Raw genomic sequence first — 20,749 nt, 5'->3', positions numbered from 1 at the left:
CCTCTTCTAAAATCCCTTTAAAAGCCATTTTCAAAGCTCCACCCATCAGGTACTATTGACGTTTTCAATTAAAGATCTGTTCCTAAAAAAGAGCACCCCACTCCTTTAGCAGTTCTTAGATGTGCTACTTTATGGATTTTTTGGCCTTTGAATCCTTGTTATTTTAACTGCAATTATTTTATTTTAATCCTAGTAACTTTTTTATCCTCTAAATTTACTGCAGTGATGATATCATAGGATTTCCAAATATAACTATCTTGTTTTCCGTAATTATATTTCATTAACGGCATTAAGCTGTTCTGCTTTGATATGATATGATAAAATTATTTGTTGAGTGTACGTTCACCAGCGGTTTCTTGGAGCTTGGGCAGAGAGGCATTGACAGATGCGACGGGAGGTAACTAGTTATAGGCCCGGAAAAAAGCCATGTTTTCAGCGATTCCCTAAACTGAGGATAGGAGGGGATTTGGCGGAATCCCTGGGAGAGGGTGTTCCAGAAATGTGGTGCCAGGGGGAAGAATCTTAGATTGCCGTGTTTTTTACGTTTAAATAAACACGAGGGGCCAATAGGTTCAAATTGGACGAACGTAGGTCACGAGATGGGACGTAGCGCTGTTTTCTGGTAGCGATAAAAACAGGTCCTTGGGAGGACAAGGCTCTGTGAATTAGGCAGCCAAGTTTGAAGAGGCTGCGCTGGGTCACTGGGAGCCAGTGCAGACTCTTAAGCAGGGGTTTTGCGTGGCAGAATTTCGGCTGGCCGTAGACAAGCCTAGCGGCTTGATTCTGTACCATTTGTAACCGGTGTGATTGATATACAAGGATTCCGGCATACAGTGAATTGGCGTAGTCGATACGCAACATTACTAGGGCCAGAGTGACTTTAATAAGAGCCTCAAAGGATAGGAATCTGCTTATTTTCCGAATTCTTCGCAAGTGGAAGACGAAGACGGAAACCACCAATTTATTCTGGGCCTTCATGGTGAGATCACTAATAATTGTAACACCTAGGCTCTTGACTGAGCTGACTGGAGAAGGCGGGCATCCCAAGGAGCGAGGCCAAAAATTAGAGTTCCACGGATTAGCTGAGTACCCTGTGAGGACCAGCTCCATCTTGTCAGGGTTAAGCTTTAACTGGTTAGGTTCATCCAGTTGAGGATGAAGTTCATGGTTGATTGAAAGTTCTCCATAGAGGAGGGTGATGAGTCAATGTTAAAAATAAGCTGGAGGTCATCAGCATAATTAAAAGTGACTACTTCTCTCTTCCGGAGATCAAAAATCAGGGGAAGGATATACAGATTAAAAAGTAGGGGGGGAGAGAGAGGACCCCTGGGGGACCACGCAGGTCAGTCTTTTTTTCTCTGAAGAAAAGTTGCAGAGACAAACCGCTTGATAGCGCTCTTTAAGAAAGGAGGTGATCCACCCAAACGGAATGCCCCGGATGCCTGCGCCCTTGACCCAGTCAGTCTGCAAATTGTGGTCAACGGTGTCGAAAGCCACCGACAAATCCAGGAGCACTAATGCCTGCATGATGTTCTGGTCAGCCCCCTTTCTGAATTCATTGTGAACGGCCAGAGCAATAGGCTCAGTGGAATGTTGGGGCCTAAAGCCCGCTTGGTGAGGGTCTAAGCAGTGGGAGTGTTCCACAAATGTACTCAGGCAGTTTGCAACATAAGCCTCCAAGATTTTACCCAGAAAGGGTAGCAGCGATATTTGGCAGAAGTTGCCAAGCACATGGGGGTCAGCGCCTGCTTTTTTGAGGATAGGTGCAACTTCCACTGTCTTGAAGAGGTTGGGGACCATGCCCGTGGTGAGGGAGTTGTTGAGGAGCAAAAGGGGAGGTTCAGTGATGTGGAGAAATACCTCCCGGAAAATGTGAGGAGGGCAGCTGTCCCTCGGAGAGCCTGCGCGAACCTTTTTAAGGAGGGAAAAGAAAACCTCCTGAGTAATCAGAGGGAAAAGGTCAAAGTGAAGAGGATTACGATAAACGTAACCAGGATCAGGGGGTGAGGTTGCCTTGGGGATACTAGTTTTGATATTAATAATTTTTTCGATTAAGTAGGTATTTAGAGAGTCACAGAGGGTTTGGGATGGGAAGGGTTTAACAGTGACACGGTTGGGTTTTACAAGTTCATCCACAATGGAGAAGATGTCTTTAGCTTTGTTAGTGGATTCCAGGATTTTCAGGGAGAAATAATCAGATTTGGCTGTAAGAATGGCAGTTTTATAATCTTTAAGGGCTGATGTAAAGATGGATTTTTTGATGGGGCAGTAATCTTCTCTGCAAGTTTCTTATCCCCGAGGTCGTTGGTGAACCAACGCGGAGCGTCATGGGGCCTCTTGTTTTTAAGCTTTTTCAGGGGAGCCAGGCTATCTCTCGCTGAAGCCAACCAGGCATTGAGGTTTTCTGCCTGAGTATGCGGCGAAGCCGGATGGCCCGTGGGCTGAGGGGTACAAGACATGGAGGTGGATAAAAATGTGCAGAGAGTTGTGATGTCTACCCGGCTCCAGTTCCTGACCATGGAAGAATCTGGAGGGGGGGCTTTAGTGGCTGGGGTATTGGGGATTGAAAAATAAATAAAGTGGTGATCAGACCATGTGCAGGGAGTGATTTGTAGGTCAGTGATATCGAGATTGGAGGTCTAGGCTTGATCCAGGATATGTCCTTTTATGTGGGTAGCTACTTTAATGTGCTGGGAGAAGTTCATTCCTTTCAGCAAATCAGAAAAATCTGCAGAGCAAAGGTTTTACACGCGGGTCATGTGGCCAGTAGTTGAAATCGCCAATGATCAGGATTCTAGTATGGTTAATCGCCAACTCAGCTATAGGATTACCAAATAATTGCGAAAAGTTTGGCATATGGGCAGGGGGCCTATAGAATAACGCACAGGTAAATGAGGAGCCATTAGATTCAAACTTAACAAGGAGGCTGTCAACAGAAGGGATTATTGATGTGGTTAGAGATGTGAATTTGTGTGAATGGGTAATTATGGCCGCGACTCCGCCCCCCACTTTATTCTCAAGCCTGTTGGCCTGGAGGACATAGTACTTGTCCGGGATTGGAGCTAGAATGTCCGGGGTGGATACGGCAGTTAACCATGTTTCTGATGAAAGTAGTATGTCTGGCTTAGTGGTGTCTAGAAGGGTAGGCAGACAAAATATTGATTTTTAAATTTTGACATACAATAATGTCGATGTTTAAATATCGAAGGGACAGAATATAGAAGGTAAGTAATATTGATATTTTTAATATCGATGGGACAGAATTTCGAAGGTAAGTAATATCAATTTTGTTAATATCGATGTTAGTAATATCTATGTTACTAATATCGATGTTAGTAATATCGATGTTACTAACATCAATTTTTATATGATTTTTATGTATATTATTACGTATTTAATATGCATTTTTCTAATGTAATTTAAGTACATTGTATTTTAATACAGTAGCGGGTTGTGGGTTTATAGGGAAATAGGGTGGGAAGTAATTTATTTATACTAAATTAATTATTAATTATTAATTTTTAGGAATTATGAATACATTTTCATTAATTGGTAATTAATTTTTATTAATTGGTAATTAATTTTAATTATTGTATTAATTGATAATTATGTTCTGTAGCGGGTTACGGGTTTATAGGGGAATAGAGTGGGAAGTAATTTGAATATACTAAATTAATTATTATTTTTTAGGAATCATAAATCAATTTTAATTCATTGGTAATTAATTTGTATTAATTGGTAATTCATTTTTATTATTTGATTAATTGATAATTATGTTCTGTAGCAGGTAATGGGGTTATAGAGGAATAGGGTGGGAAGTAATTTAAATGTAATTAAGTAATAATTTATTTGAATTATTATTTTTGTTAATTATATTATTGTTAATTAATTATTAATTGGTAATTAATTATTATTAATTGGTATTTATTATTAATTTTTTTACTTAATTATTTATTGGTAATTATGTTTTCAATAATTATGTATTGGTATTTGTAAATAGTTTATATTTATTTAATAATACATTTTTTAAATATTTTAAAATATTAATTTATTTATAAGTATGTTATTTTTAACTTCTACACTATCCAACACTTTCCCTACTTTTGCCCTCTATGGAGTGGGAATAGTAATTTTTACCCCTACACTATCCAACACTTTCCCTACTGTTGCACTCTCTGGAATTGGAATAGTAATGTTTACCCCTATGCTATCCAACACTTTCTTACTATTGCACTCTCTGGAGTTGGAATAGTAATTTTTACCCCTACGCTATCCAACATTTACTTACTTTTTTTAATTTGTTGTACATTTGTATTCATTTTTATTTATATTAATATGTTATGTGTATGGATTTATTTGTAATTTATAATATTTTTATTTAGTTATAAGTTATTAAAATTATTTTTAAAAGTTGTTATTAAGGATGTATACATTATGTATTATATGTATATGTTTAATGAATGTGTTTATTAAAATATGTATATTATTTATTAATTTTAAATATTATAACTTATTTTGAACTATGTTTATTAATGTTATAAGTATTATTTAATTTATATTAAATATGTTTTTAATTTACAAAAAATGAATTTTTTTTAATTACGATATTTTTGTCATCGATATTTTATTTTCGCTATTTTTGTACTTGTTGGAGATAGGATGTCGATATTTTTGTTATCGACATTTTTGTTGCGATATTTTTGTAGGTCGATATTTTGAATATTGACATTTTGACAGACATTCGTCTAGAAGATAGAAAATCTCTAATTGGTGCTAAACCATCGAGCGAATGTTAGGGTACCAAACGGACAGGTTGTCCTGACTAGATCTGGTAAGAGGGGTGGAAGTGTTGGGGAGAGCGTCCCTCGGGCTTGACAAAGGCGTGTGAACAAGAAGATAGGAAGTGGAACTACGTGATGTTTTTGCGGGACAAAATCCCAAGTTTGTCTAAGATTCTCCTGGGGGCCGATTCCGATCCTGGATAAAAAACGTCCGTATGATTTTTATCCGGAGTCATCGCTGTATGATTCGTACCCGTTCAAATCGTCGCGATCCGTACGTATTGCAAGGCTGAAACAGTGAACCGTACGACTCGTACACATGCCATACGACCCGACCCAGTGAACATGGGGTACGGTGCATACACCCCAAGATCGCGGGGTACGGTGCGTACACCCCGTGATCGGGGGGGGGTACGGTGCGTACCCCTGCGATCATGGGGTGTACACACCGTACCCGGGGGGGGGCATTCCGTACCTGTTTTGGGGCGAACTCTGCTTTTATGGCTGTTTTCAGCGCCCGTAGAAAAAGGGTCATACGGTGCGTACCCGACGCGAATCGTACTTGCCGGGTCGAAAAAAGCAGCCACGAACCATACAGATGTCGCGTACAGTGGGTTCAGAGGGAGATTCGTACGGGGATTTGATTCATACAGTCCATCTACTGGTACGAATCGTACTTCGTCGTACATACGGGGGACGTTGCAGGGTATGATTCGTACGTGAAAAAAGCTCCGAACGGCTATTCGGAGTGATTTTTCCCGATTCGGAATCTGGATTGATGGCCCACTCACCCTGAAGGGAATGAAGCTCCGTTGAGGAGTAACGGAAAGGAAAACGGGCATAATGCGTGGCCCCTGGCCCCGCCGGCCGTGGACGGGCGCTGATGGGCTTGCCTTTGGCACACCTTCAGCTCACCAGCAGCATGCCCGCTGCGCGCGTCCGCTGCGTGACGGGAAGCACATTGGCAGATATGGGCTGCAAGCACAACGCTAATGGCGGTGCTCAGCCCCCTACTGCCACTAAGAAAAGACTGTCTTCCTGTGTCAGCCTGAACCCTCCACAACAATCAGGAGAGCTCCGTGGTGGCCGGGGTGCAGGCCGCAAAAGAAGGAAGAAGGCAGAGTAAGTAAAAAGCAGAGTGATGTGCAAATGAGCAACTTTAAAAACATAGCATTACTGCAGGAGGCTAGCGGTTGCTATTATTATTGCTAGACAGAGAACTCACCGAGCCTTACATAATAAATACTGATCTCTGCTGCAGTCTGTCAGCGTGCTTCCGCAGCGCGAGGGAAAAGCACTTTGGCATATATAGGCTGCACGCACGCCGCTAATCGCGTTGCTCCGCCCCCAACTGCCACTAAGAAAAGACTGTCTGCCTGTGCCAGAAGGCAGAGTAAGTACAAATTAGTTTAAAAGCAGACGTATTGCTTCTGAGGTGAAACTTGCAGTTGTCCTTCAACTACAAATTGAGTTCATAGGTAATTATTCACTATGTAGAATATCTAAATATGCATGGATTTACACAATTTTGGATGATGGAGACATATAATTCCTCTCAATCCTCTAGTTCATGGGTTGGAAATGATTAGGTTTAGAGATTTACTTGAGTGCCTATCTCCATGAAATCAAAATGGAACATCTATTAGATGATGTCCCTGTCAAGACTCCTCCCTTGAAAATAAATGTTGGCCTATAAGATTTGAAAATGGACTCCCTTTGGAAAATTTGATGGTAGGACAAATGGTTACCACTGTTTCCCTATTTCGTAGTATGCTGAAATGCTAGACTACTTCCACTATTCTGGTATATATACCGGCACTAAAACAGAATCTGAGTCCTTTGGCTGTCATAGGTTCTCTAAGTGTTTGAACAAAAAACCTATTATACATTATTTTTTATGTTTGTTAAAATGAATGTCCTCTGCCATTCTGTAATATAAAATGAGGAGTTAAATTTACTGGTTGCAAAATACATTTTGCAAAGAATTATTATCAGATTACCGAACACTCAAAATTGCATGTCTTGTTGAACAGAGACTATGCATTTATCAGTTACAAGCATATGTACGTTAGTTAGGGGGCCAATGAAACTGCCAGAGATGTATATATCCATATCAATCTTGGTATTCACTATAACACGTATTGGGTGTTACTGGGTGCAAGAGTGACTAGAAATGTGTAAAATCCACAGTGGAAATTCAACTCTTCATTATTATTAGGGGTGTGTCAAATTCCTATAGTTTACTTTCGCAGAGTTTCATTAATTTCGGCACAATTATGCTCAATTACATTAAATGCAAATTCATCATGTAGCACTATATTCTTTGCTTAAAATATCACCTTGCGTAAATTTTGGAAGTTAGGACACACTTCATTCTACAACAAAGCATGAACAATACATGTGCTGTGAGCAATGTCCCCTCACGTTTGGGTCGTTTGCATTGTTCCAGAGCACTGGCAGTAAAATGGAGCATAATTAAATTACCGGATTTTCACATAAAAACATAATGCGAAATCCGCAAAAATATGTAAATTACCCCAGCATTATATAAATGCTGCCTCAATGTAATTATTAATTATTATATTAAAAATACTTAGCCATGAATATAAATTATCTCTTTGAAATGCAGAGGCAGACTACATCCAAAAGCTTGTTGATAGGTCACCTAATTCTGCTTAGTCTGACTTCTGCCATGTTCATTCAAACATAACACCAAATCTTGAAGAAATCTTGTCATCAACCCCCTCCAAATATGAAGAAGTCCACAACTACTTTACTGTCAGGCTTATGTGCATAAAACACAAATTGAGACTAAACAGATTCATGGTGTCTATCTTTCATCACAACTTAACGATTGCTTTTGGAGGGTCGCCCCAGATTTTTACATTTCCTTGCCTTCCTTTGCTCAACCTATTTTTGTTGGCTTTAAAGGGGTATCCCCCACATCCTGGACCCTTAGCTGGCATAAGAGTGTACTGTCCCTAAAGAAAAGGTGAAGAGCCAAAGGTTTTGAGCATCTGGTGACCACGAAGTGACCTCCTCACGCTGAAAAATGACCGCCCGCGACAAGTGCCAACACAACCCTACAACAGGACCTGCTTTTCACACAGACAGCGACCATCTGTGAGGATCATCAATGCAAGGCTGCAGCAACCAATGCAGTTAGCGCCAACAGTGACAGCCTCATCAGCTACCATCCCGAAAGTCCTGCAGCAACCACTTCTTCTTGCTACAGCAGTGACTGCCCACGTCTCTTGACTTGCTCCTCGAACCAACGACAACTTCTTCGTGGCCCCCGTCATTTAGAGCAGCAGCTCCTTGAGCGGATTAGAGAAGGTAAGTCATTTGTAGACAAACCCGGACCCTGTATACAACCCACAGTCCTACGCAGTCAACCTGAACTTGTGACTGTCCGTCGGTCCAGTGCAACCAGATAAACGCAAGAGGTGCTTTAAGCTTTTTGGCACTATTTTCACTTAAAACTTTAAAAATTAACATCTCTGGTTTATTGATTGGATTTTTGTTGCTTTGGTGACATTTTATTTATTCAGACTTGCTCTATTTTTCTAAATTGGTCTAAGATTTTTCACTTGTGTGTTGCACCAAGCTACCAGAGCGTTAAACACAGGTTTATTTAGTGACTTTTGTGGTTCAGCCTGACAAGGAGTGTGTTTAATATTTGCATGGGGCTGCTACCCATATCAACTAATAAACCAATTTCTTAAATTGGGATACATTCTCTCCTATCAGCAAGGATGAACTCTCTGCCAACATGAAAAAAAATAAATCACAGAACCAGACGATTCATCAGAAAAGTTACTTCATCTATTCCGACTCACCCATTTACAAAGGCTCTAATTCCATTATAAGTATAATTTAGTATCCTAGATTTGATCTGTTTTCCTGTAGACTAATCATATTTCGGCAATACACTCCTTTGAGTGCAGTACGCAAGTGCCGCCATTTTGTGTCTTATTTTTAAAACAAAGGGGCCGATTCCGATTCGGTAAAATGCCCTCCGAATAGCCGTACGGAGCTTTTTTCCTATACGAATCGTATGCAGAACCTTACCGGTACATACGATGTAGTACGATGTGTACCCAAAGCAGATCTCCATACGAATCGTACCGAAGACCGTACAACTCACTAATCCGTACGAATCGCATTCGGAACGCGCAGTACGCAATGTCCGTACCGGTCGAAGCTACATTTTCCGACCCAGCAAGTACGAATCGTATCGACAACACTCCATACAACTTTTTTCTACGGGAGCTTAAAACGTCCATAAAAGCAGATTTCGCCTCGAAATGTGTACGAAACGGACCCCCTGGGTACGGTGCCTACACCATATTATTGCAGGGGTATGGTGCATCGGGGTACTATGCGTACACCCCTGTATTTCAGGGGTACGGTGCGTATGTCCCCGTGCGTACACCCCATGATCATAGGTGTATGGACCGTAGGGGTATGGTTCATACACCCCAAGGTCGTAGGTGTACGGAGCGTACACCCCGTGCGTATGCCCCTTTATTTTAGGGGTATGGTGCATATGTGATAGTGTTGTCCTCCGTACGAATTGCTCATACGCGAAGTTTACCGTACGAATCGCGTACTCATTCCCCTGTCCGGATCGTACTTGGCGGGCTGTACGGCATTTTTAGGAATCGTTCAGTTCACTTTGTGAGTCGATGTCGTACGGCTTTACCCTTCATTTTCGTACGGTTCGCAATGATTCGGATGTATTTTCTCGCTACGGATCGTGCTACGCGATTCAAACGGATTCGTACGATTCAGACGGAAACGGCTACGAATACGATTCGTCGTACGGATTTGTTTCCCGAATCGGAATCGACCCCTTAGTGTTTCACTATCAGAGCCTTAAATACTCAGGGTTTCTAAACATTATCGTTCGTAATTACACGATCTGTAGGCTGCCCTACTTGATAAATAAAGTAGTAGTTACCCAGTGTGAGCCACTTTTAGGACAATCGGAAAGCATCTATTATTCCTGACGTCACGCGATGTGTTTTTAGTTCAGGCATTCTCTTATTACTTGGATAAACCTACTTTCTTCCTCAGAGTATTCTAATCAAAATGCTTAGCCACGCTTTTTTTCCTTGGAGTACAAAGCTATTTAGCGCATGGCATCTAACGAGAATCAGCAAGATAATATGCATCTAGTTGCAGCAAAGGGAAGATAGTCTAATGTCTCAAGATTGCAGGTTGTCAGAGAGCCATTGGTGTCAGGCTTGTGAGGAGCTTCGAACATATCAAACAGAAAGGAGCGCTACCTCGTGAAAGGTAGAAACATTATAGGTTGTCCCATTTACATGTAAGGGGTGCACAGAATTGGGACACTTTTACTTTAGAGAGTAATTCAATGCACTCAAAGGACATTTTTTTTTTTTAAAGATGCCTCTGGAAAGAACTTGTCTACACAGCTCACAAATACTGTGAGAACTGTCTCCCAAGGGTGTTTCACAAGTTTCTTTGCTTGTGTATAACAGGTTTTTTCTTTTTTACCTTTGTAGACGTCTGAGACCTGCTGCCATTGGGGTGTATGAAGGGGCTTGATACTTTATTACATGAGCTTTATTCATATGGACATTAGGAGCAGTAATGCCTTTCTTCCTTCCTTCCAATAAAGCATTTTACATCGTTTGGACGAGCCAAGGGCTTGAGATGGGATCCTCTACGCAGCCCACACTGCTCTGCAGACTCGTGTGCCACCATATGTGGTCTGTCTAGGGTTTCACTTTTAGAGAGAAGGATGTAGCCCTGTAGAACATGGGTCAGGAGACATCTTTTGAAACGTGCACACTTGCGTTGAGGTAATATCTACAAACAAGGTCGGGTCTGTGAACGAGGCAGCTGCTGCTGAAGGGTAGACAATACAGAACGGGGTTTGGTAGACCCAGGCGCTACCTCAATAAGACTTACCCATGCTATACTGTATGAAACATAGGCATCTTGCCATGGGTTTTCCTGTCCCTAAGTATCTCTGTACAGAGTAGATTTCATCACAGGAATATACTCCTGACAGAAGAATCAGAGAAACACATATTTTTGAACCGAGGTGACAGCTGAAACCCTCAGAGGGAGCCTAGGTGAGCATATCCTTAATCGAAGGTCCTAACAGGCTCCCTTCCCTCTATTTGTCTCATTGTAGAGAAAATGCAAACCACACATAGCCCTGATGTGAGAAGGAAAAGTTCATATTTGGTAATATTGAGGTCAGACACCTCAGGAGGAGAGTGGTACGAGGCTGTGACAAAAGGCGTGCAGCACTGCAATACCTTTACTTAACTTGACATTGCATGACATCTTGACATGCTTCTCAGGGGCAGGGTTTCCCCTTCTGTCTCTTAAAAACAAGAGATCATGAAAGGCAACTGTAGGAACAGCAGCACTACCTTCCCCTTTCACACACAATTGATTTACAGGACACACCAAGTTGACATGCTTTGTGCCTGTGGATCGGGTTACACAAGGCACCCAAACAGACTGAAATTGGTCTGGGCTTGCATGTTCCCATTCACAGGGGACCTGCACTAGCAGATCAGACTGGTCTGCTTCTACTGGAGAAGGACCAGGACTAATTTTCGTAGGGCTGGCTCCTATCGGAGGTGGTAGTGTGGGCTAAAAACGAATGACTAATTTGTGGACTTGAATAATTACCAGTGGCTGACATTAATTAAAGCAATCCACCCATCACTTTTTTGTTTTCTTGAATTTTGTGAACGACACGCAGTACCTTTCAGGTTGGAGAAAGGTCTTCCATATGTATTAAAACCAACTCATTCTGTATGACCCTTCTTTTTCTAGAAAATGTATTGGATGTCTATATCTACATTCTACTTGACTCAACAGCAGTAAAACAAAAATGCCAGACATAAGAGAATTTCACATCACCAACCATCAACCATTTTTGCCAAATAGTATGAAAAATGCTTCCACGTTCAGCTGAGGCCAAATCTTTGAATGTATATATATATTGTTTAATCAATTATACTTTAAGCCATGTGGCCAATAGTTTGGTAAATAAAGTCAATTTTCAACCAATTGTCTCGCTCAAATAAACTCCAGCATTAACAAATCCTGACATGGACAACTCCTTTATCTTTGCTCATCTGAAGTCAGAATTAGTAGGCTGGTCTTTCTGTAAATAAAATGCTAAAATTATGACACCGGTCAAGGCAGCCCATTTAAAACTAGGGTTAATGCCAAAAAACACACACAGGGAGAATGTATGGAGAACTGGCTACTTATCAAACAATATGGTAATTTCGATGTGAGTTGTGCAGCCCACGTATCCAATCAGGAAATAAACCCTATATTTCTGAAGGGTTCTTAGATAATTGCATATTAAATGCACAGCTGTGTATGATCAACTAGACAGCTTCTAAACGTAGACCAGTCTGTCTCCTTTTCTCACAAAAAAACCCACACACACCCCAAGTGCAGGACATTTCTCAACATCCTTGTGTTTATATAGTCTGCCTGTACTACACCTTGATATCTAAGATACGCTCCAATCAGGCATTGTCAATGGCCCGCCCGTCTATCTCGCTGTATCAAATCACCCACAGCCAGCCTTCTGTCACATTGCATACTCTATAACACATCTTATATCATAACATACCCTTTAGAACTTCTATTTTCCTTGCATCATTATATATATATATATATATATATAATTTTTTTACTACTGTACATTGCTCTTCTGTGTTAGTGCGTATTGTGCTTTATTTTTCCCATTGCACAATTGTATATAGAGGTTTCCATTATTTTATGTAGTTTTCCAGCTTGTCACTTTAGTAACTGATTTTAATAAGATTTGATTTTTTACATTTTGTCATGTATGTCTATGGGGATTTAATTTTAGCAAATATAATCCAAGGATATGACAGATTCAGGATAGACCATGGACTTCAGTAAATATCGTGGTGCAATGTGTTTGGTGCCTATCACGGTGTAAAGGATTCAGCATTTGCTGCAGGAAATGTGCATCAGAAAGACCGTGTTTGCATATCTATTCAAATGCTTTAAAATGTAGTGAATGAGGAAAGCTTGAAATTTTAACACTGTGTATATGCATACCTAGATGAAGGGAGATATGTTAAAAGAAATTGGTATATTTGCCTTATCAGGCTGTAGTACTTTATATTTTTGAAGCGCCATCTGGTAGAATGGACGAAAGCACCTCTGTCCTTGAATTAAATCAATTTAGTTCAGCCTCTAAACGTGTGTCATAGTTTTGACTACATTTCCACTGAGGATTCCAAGCTGTCAGATGCAATTCACACACTAAGAGATATGGCCTGGCTGTATGCAAACATCAAAATAAACCTACCGCAAGTGACAATCCAGTACAGTCATCAGACACAACACAGATAAGGAGGACATGAAAGGAAGAAATAATAATTAAAACATCAACACGCTTGCAAACATTAGAACACGACATGGAGAAATGACCATTGGCAGTTACATCAAATAAAAGAGCATTTTGTGTTCAAGATGTTTCCTGCAGCAGGGCCATTTTTTGATTATTTATGAACGACACCTCCAGAACATATTTCTTTGAGTTAGTATACATTTTTAGGGTTCTGTCTTTTAGCGGGACTATTGATTCCAACACACATCATACCTTTGAGTAGGCTTAGGTTCAGTCCCTTGCTCATGATTGGAACTCTCTTTTTGTCCATCTCTGGTGTCTGATATTGATTTAATGATTTTCCTCCCTACTCTTGTGTTTATCCCACCCTAAAGCTTTTGGTTTCACAATGTTCTGATAGGATAAGTTGCATCCTTCCCCTGCACCCTTAAGGGCACTCTTTTTTTCTGTCTCAGCACGCAATATAAGTGCATGTTTTTCCTTGCTCTCTCCTCTCCTCTCCTCCACTTCATTTCTTTTATAATTGTTTTCCTTTTGGGCACAGTAACTGCAAAGTGTTACTCGCTTTATAGCTGCTATGTGCTATATGACTACTCACTCCCTTTTTTGCACTTACTTTTAATTTGGGCCTGACAGCTGCAAAGTGCTACTGGTTTCTCGCATGCTTTGTTCTTAAACCCCCACACCCCAAACAAAAATGGTTGGATTGCATTATAAAGCGTGCACATGCTTGTGTCATTATGAGCATGCAAGCATAATTATGCCGGCATGCTCATGCACAATAATGAATGCGAACGCATCAGTTACCATCTTTAAATGTTTTTTCATTAATAGAAAAATTGTTGGTCATACTTGTGCATGCATTTTGAGACATTTATTTGCACATGAATTGCAAAAAGCATTTGCAAAGCCAACTCCTCAGCATTTTAGAGCCGAGATCTATTAGCCTTGTTAAAGCTTGTTTAATGTTTTTTCACTAAATTGTATTTTAAATTATTGTCCATTATTAGAAAATGCAATTTAACATAATTAAAAGTAGAGCGTGGCACCAAGCTCGTCTAAAAATGTGAATCAGTCTCACCATAATCCATAATATTCCAAAATATTTTGCAGCACTCACGTCCATCATATGGATTTAGAATTACTTTCTGTATTTGTGTCTCTTTGTCTTCCTATGCTGTTTTCCTTCTGCCTTATCTAATATATTTTCATTGACAAGGGAATGCTTGGTTTTCGTATGTGCAATTATGGTATTGGTGTGTGAGGGTCTGTTGTAAATATGTGTAGATGACAAGAATTTAATGTATAAAAAACTTAAAGAAAAGTACATTCTTAGCTGCTATATTTACTGTGATATAGGATTGTCATTTTCAAGTTACACTTGATCCCTGAGGGTGAAATTTGTGGAATGAGTAGATATCTTATTGGGACACCTTAAAAAACACAGCTTCGTGTTTGAGGGAGCATTTGAGAAGCGACCAGTGCTGCAAAAGTAATATCGCAGTCTGGTTGCTCTGTGATTGGAGCAGGAAAAGCTTTCTTGAACCTGCCACTGGGGGGGAATAACAACCAGCAGTAAAAAACTACAGCTCACAGAAAAGTATGTCTTGCATTAGGGCCCAATACAAATACTGTTATGCTAATTTGAGTCAGTGAACAGTAAGAGTGCCACAAGCCTAGAAATTAATTTACATTGCAGAAGCAGGGCCTATACACGGAAATCATTGCCTAGGCGCTAGGTGTTACACAGGCAAAGAAAGACCTCTGTTTCCAACACCCATGTCTTCATTTCTACCTACGTTTGGCATCGAATGACCTTGTTCTGAGTGAGCGACCTGCTATCAATCTTTGTTTTTAATAAACTGCCAATGTATTGATTTAAAAAATGGCATTGCTTCAGAATAACACTCCACCAAATTTAAAAGGCCCTGAAATGTTTTAAAATGTTAGTATAAGAGGGGTCTTGGCCACAATGTGCATGTCTGCCGAATAACATTTGCACATATACTGGATTTATGGACAGTTCACAGAGATGATTTCATTGTGTTGTCGTTAAAGCGAGGTTTGCAGTAATATTTTTGTAAGGCAGTGTGTCTGTGCAACCAACAGCCTTGATATATCATCATCTCCTGTCTGGAAACGTTTACGATCTAAGATTTATTGGTCATCTTTCCAGGCCATGACAAATGTAATACAAAATCCAGTAAAACATTGAATAATAAAACGAACAACCGTGATAACTTTGGCTCAAATAAAAACATTCAACCTAAAATACTATGCATTCTTTCTGGAAATGCAATGCTCCTGTGTTTTATTTGTTTGCTTGACTCCCTAAAAAACGAAAACAGAACACATCAACACTGTCCTAAAGAAAACATTTTCAATTACTGTATTTGTTTTTGCATGCGAACGAGCCATCATTTCACTGTATTGACTGAAATGTTGCATTTCTTTAGCGAACATTTTAAATATTAAAATATATATATATATATTGTGCAGCCTTTAAAGGCTTCCATGCCTTCGCTATAAATCGTACATGCCATGGGTAATGGCTATTGAAATTTCTTTTCGAATCAGTAAAAGTGCAGAAGTTCACAGAAATAGCATTTGGACTCATTCTCGCCCTCAAGATTTGGGGACAAGAGGATGCTTTTTTAGTTTTCTCAAAAAAAAATCTAATAATAGCATCAGTGTTGACCAAGAGAAATAAAAATATGAAAATGTGTGAAGCTCCATAGTGAAGGCTAGAAATATTATTATCTTGTAAAGTTGAATACCTGGCAAACTATGTGGTCGTGGATACTTGTTATAAATATCGGGATGTAATCAGTCCCACTCAAGTTGGTGTAAATTCTGCTCATCTGAACGCCTATGATTTGAATCTTAAACTTCAGTGGATAGAAAACTTCAGAAGGGCTACGTGCCCAAGGCTTATAAAATATAGTTACATTCTCCAGTAGGACAGATGTTGCCCAACAGAGAAGTATCAAGATAACACCTTATGGAACAGCATTGACATTAACACTTTGAGGAATATTACTAATCTTTTTAGAAATAGATTTTTAATTTAACATATCTAATAAGATGAACTGAAAACTGTAAATTGTGATTGTTAAGTGATAGCAGTGTGTTTAGTTTAACATGTCTGTGTTGATTGCATTTGACAGTTATTACAACTCTACCAATGTATTTATTGTATGTCAGCCACTTTCTCATTTTGTCTGCTTTTCTTCCATTAGGCTCATCTTTCTGGGAAACCCCCACCAAATACTTTCACTTTGTACTCCAGCTCGTGTAAAATAGTGGATGTAAAGCAGCCAGCAGCCATAAATGAGCACTTACAAAGAGCAATTTTCCGATGCCCTAAATGTTCTTCACTGAGAGCATGCTTTCCCCATCATCCTGTTCCCTGAATTCTTTAATGAAGTGTTATTTGCCAAGAAACCTCCATATTTTCTGGGAATAATATTTGACATATTTGACTCAGAATGAATGTGACTCCCTTAGATCAATACTGTCACTAAAACCTTTGTACTTAACCTTCAACCACTTTGCATTGGCCTCTCATACTCCCACCCACAATAGGACCGTATCTGCGGCTTTTGCACATCTACAGTACTATGCCTGCCCAATTCATGCTATTCGCCAGTATATCTATAATGACGATAGCCAGGTAAAAGATAATCGCAGAGTGGCCGTCTCTTGCTGGCATCACTTCGACACTGCCACTCGGGTTAAAATGTGATTAAGACTCTTACACTCATCATAAAATCTGCCCTTTCGAAAGGCCCTTCAATTTGATAAATGTAATTTCTTATATGCCAACATATTCTTATACCTCAAACTGTTCAAAGCATCCTCTCATCTTCGTAGCACATGAGATAGCCACTTGTTCAGAGTAGGCGAGCCTCAGCTATGAATCCTACAAATGCTCAGCTCAGCACTTTCATCTCCCTGTTAGGATGCAAGTTAATCTTTCCTCTTCTTCTCGTCTTCTTAGGGAACTGTCCATTCTCATTGTAGCAGTTGCCCAGGGCTCTATGTGAACTGTGCAATGTGCACTACTGTGTGCAATCTATAGCAATGATCTTCATGTGATACACACTCACTCAGGCCCACAATGCTTTTCATACTTTTACTCTAATAGGTATCACAATCCCTTCATGTATTTTGCCTTATAATTAACTACACAATTTCAAGTTGTAGCTGATTTGTAGCGGGAAGTGAGATTGTAGTATTGTATTCTTTCCACCCTGCTATTCATGCTATATATTATTACTTGGATCAACACTGTGTGAAGCTCTTAAAGGTATACCATGAGTCGGATCACAACTAATTTCTGCCTTATTATAAGCAGATGATGTGGTATCTTTTTGAAAAAAACTGCTCTTGTCTTTCAACAACTCATTAATTCCGTGAATTTTATGAACAAGTTAGATCTAAGTACTAATTATAAAAAAATCCAATACTATGATTATATGTCCAGAGTAAACGAAAAGCGAGGAAATATGTTTTAGAAGGTTGTAAAAATCACAAGAGTTGAGGCCGAGCCATATAGGGGGGGCTTTTTGATTGTAAGGGATCATGTACTCCGCTCATCGCCACCAAAAGAAATTTGATGGCATGGATCATTTCAGCACTTTTTGACTTTGCCACATGACTGGGGTACAAGCCAATCAAGGCACTCTTAAAATGTATAATACAAAATATGTCTCAGCAGTTAATTATAGCAGTGACATTTGGGGTTCTGTGGCACATCAGATCTACAAGATGTAGAAAATAAATTTCTGAGGGGACTGTAATCCCTAACCCAAATTACCTCTTCTTTTATCTTGCATGAAGAGCTTAGTTTCAGACACATCTCAGATATGTTAGACCTACATCATTTAATGAGATGGATTTTGGGTTGGCTAAATTGGTAAACAGGGCTCAACCTGGCAATGGTGAGGGATTGGAAGAATTTGGAGGGGGAGAAAGAGTTCCTTTGTTGAAATACAATGAATAAGTATTTACCGAACAGGGTTGGCCAGAACTATATTTTGAACTAATTGTTAAATGGGATTTAGTTGGATAAAAATACATTTTATGTTCATGCACAGGAGAAAAGAGAGATAAAAGAACTGAGTAAGCCACTTGTACATGCACATGCCGCACTGAGATTTACTCCATCTATTGAGCCATATTTGTTCTCAGTGACTGACCGGAACTAGTAATATTTATTTACTAAATTCAAGTTAAATTTGATACATTCCTTTTTGCCCTATCCAAAGGGATGGAATTGTGTGTAAAATCTGTGGCCTTGTAAATGTGGTTCATTTTCAGATAAGGACACCACGCACTTTATTATGTTTTGTAGGCAATATAACAAATTGAATAACACTTATGTTTTACCCCTATTGAATAGGATGAACTTTACTCAGGTTAGGCCTGTACTGACTTGTTTGCAAATCCTACCTAATAAATTTGTGTTTTTTAATATCGCCGCCTTTTTATCTTTTAAAAGTAAATCAAGACCCATCAAGGACAATTAGATAAATGACAATGTTTGATGGATGATTGATGTTTTATTGTCTTAGATATGTGACCGCCTTTTTACTATATGCATTGCTGTTTATGATATGCTGCTATCTGTTGTATTAATAAGGAAGTGTTTACTTTAACATGCTTACTCTCAATGTTTCCGGTTTTATATTTTATTTTGGTTTTACATCTTTTATGCTTATTATTAATGGATTCAAGAATTACTTGAGGAGCACAGAAACTTGTAGAACCTCCTTCCAAATAATCTCCCATTTTTTGGTTGCATAAATGCCAGCAATGAGCTCCTGAGTTTTGGTTTAAGTTCTCACCACTTTCAGGTTTGAGGTCTCCTGTTCTAAAAATAATGTTTCTAGCTCTGGGAAATTGAAAGTATAGCATATATCTAAATCTCAAGCCCACATTTAGCTATAATCTCAAGCCAAAGGCCTTTCAGCCCCATCTTCAACTGGCTCTCCATTCTGTTGTGCAGCAGAGTATGAGGCCTTAAATAAGAATGCAATGGCGACCACAATTGTAGGTGTAAATACAAGCTAGATATACTTGAAAATAATTTAGATGGACATGCTTGTGACTTTTAATCAAGTGGTCTGTGGTCAATGAAGCAAAAATCAGTAATAGATTTGAAAAACGTATGGGACCGACAGGACGACCTATTGAGAAGAGAAAGCCTGATACTACATAGAATTTGTGATGCTGCAGCAGGCAGGGAAATGACCCGGCTAGATGCATTTGGTGATCCCTGCTGGACATTATTACCAATAGCTAGATAGAAAAAAAGAAACTCATTAATTTTTTTTGATTGATTTTGATAGTCTCATAGGTGCAAACTATTTCAACAATAGTTACAAAGAGTGATCTAAAAAGCACATTACCTGATCCTTCATGTTCTTCCCTAAATCTTTGACGTCTTTCATATTCATTGCATTCTTTCCTCCTTTCTCCTTCCCCTTCTTCTTGTTCTTCTTTTTGAACAAACATTTCTTGCAGACGCAAAAGCAGCAGGTAAGAATCAAAACAACCGCTACAATGGCAATGGCTATCAAGGCCCACGGTGGCACTGTAAAACAAGAAGAGGACTTATTATATCAATACCTTGTATTGTTCTTCCTAATTGAAATACTACTTAGAAGAGCAGTGGTACAGAAGCACATTATAGGGCAATAACAGCTGGACTTGAAAAGTACTAAATGCATTAAACCTAATGACATATGCAAGCAGTGATAACTTTTTTGCTCATCTTTTCATGAAGACACCTTATACAACTTTCCACTCATGCATGGTCTACAGGAAAGCCATTTATGGTAAAGAAAAATATCTCACTTGCAAGTTATATGTGACAAAACATAGCAAGGCAATAAAAACATTCCATACTGACCAGATTACTGATACAGTTTCCCCATTGCTTTTTTTAAATTTTTTTTAAATATTTTTTATTTATTGCAAAAAAACAGCATCGCTTTTACATATATATATACAAAAAAAATGTAGGTTTTCATCTTTGAATTCAAGCAGAGGAATACAACACATATATTCAAAAAGAAAAAAAAATGTTTAAATCATCACAGCTATGCCAATACAAAGTAAGCTGATCTCCTTAAATAGCTACAAAACATGTCAAACAAATGATCCCCAAATTTTTTCCCTCCCTTTCAGTGCCTTGGGACCCTTAAGTTTTGCCAGAGCAAGCTCCATTGTATGAATTTCGTTAATAAAGCTCCACCACTCCATGACACATGGAGGTTCCTTAGATATCCAAGTCCTAGCTATGACTAGCCTGGCCAAGCGAAAACTATAGGTAACAAATCTTTATGGCTACTAATGATGTCCTGTCTGTCAAGCAATATTAAATGAGCAGAGAGTGGTGGAAACATTATTTGCCTACTGTTTACGAACGCTGTTATTCCTTTCCAGAACAGTCCAAAGTTCCGGGCACTGATAAAGCATATGTTCGATACCTGCGGCTTCCAAATTGCATTTTGGACATTTAGTTCGCTCATTAGAGACATTTCAGATACCCATCAAGCAATTCTTT

General features: G+C 39.3%; 1 protein-coding gene across 4 annotated transcripts in view; it reads right to left on the bottom strand.

Moving 5' to 3' along the window:
* Positions 1 to 20,749, bottom strand: part of SYT1 (synaptotagmin 1) — a 1,122,517-nt gene that overhangs the window by 642,524 nt on the left and 459,244 nt on the right. For all 4 annotated transcript variants that reach the window (XM_086919582.1, XM_086919584.1, XM_086919586.1 and 1 more), the window contains one exon: positions 19,590 to 19,774. In XM_086919582.1, the coding sequence (XP_086775708.1) occupies positions 19,590 to 19,774 (185 nt within the window). The remainder of the gene's footprint in view (positions 1 to 19,589; positions 19,775 to 20,749) is intronic.

Source organism: Lissotriton vulgaris, chromosome 1_1, assembly GCF_964263255.1.
Source record: "Lissotriton vulgaris chromosome 1_1, aLisVul1.2, whole genome shotgun sequence".
Lineage (NCBI taxonomy): Eukaryota > Metazoa > Chordata > Amphibia > Caudata > Salamandridae > Lissotriton > Lissotriton vulgaris.
Note: the sequence above shows the minus strand (reverse complement) of the source record. Positions and strands in the feature narration are given on the sequence as shown.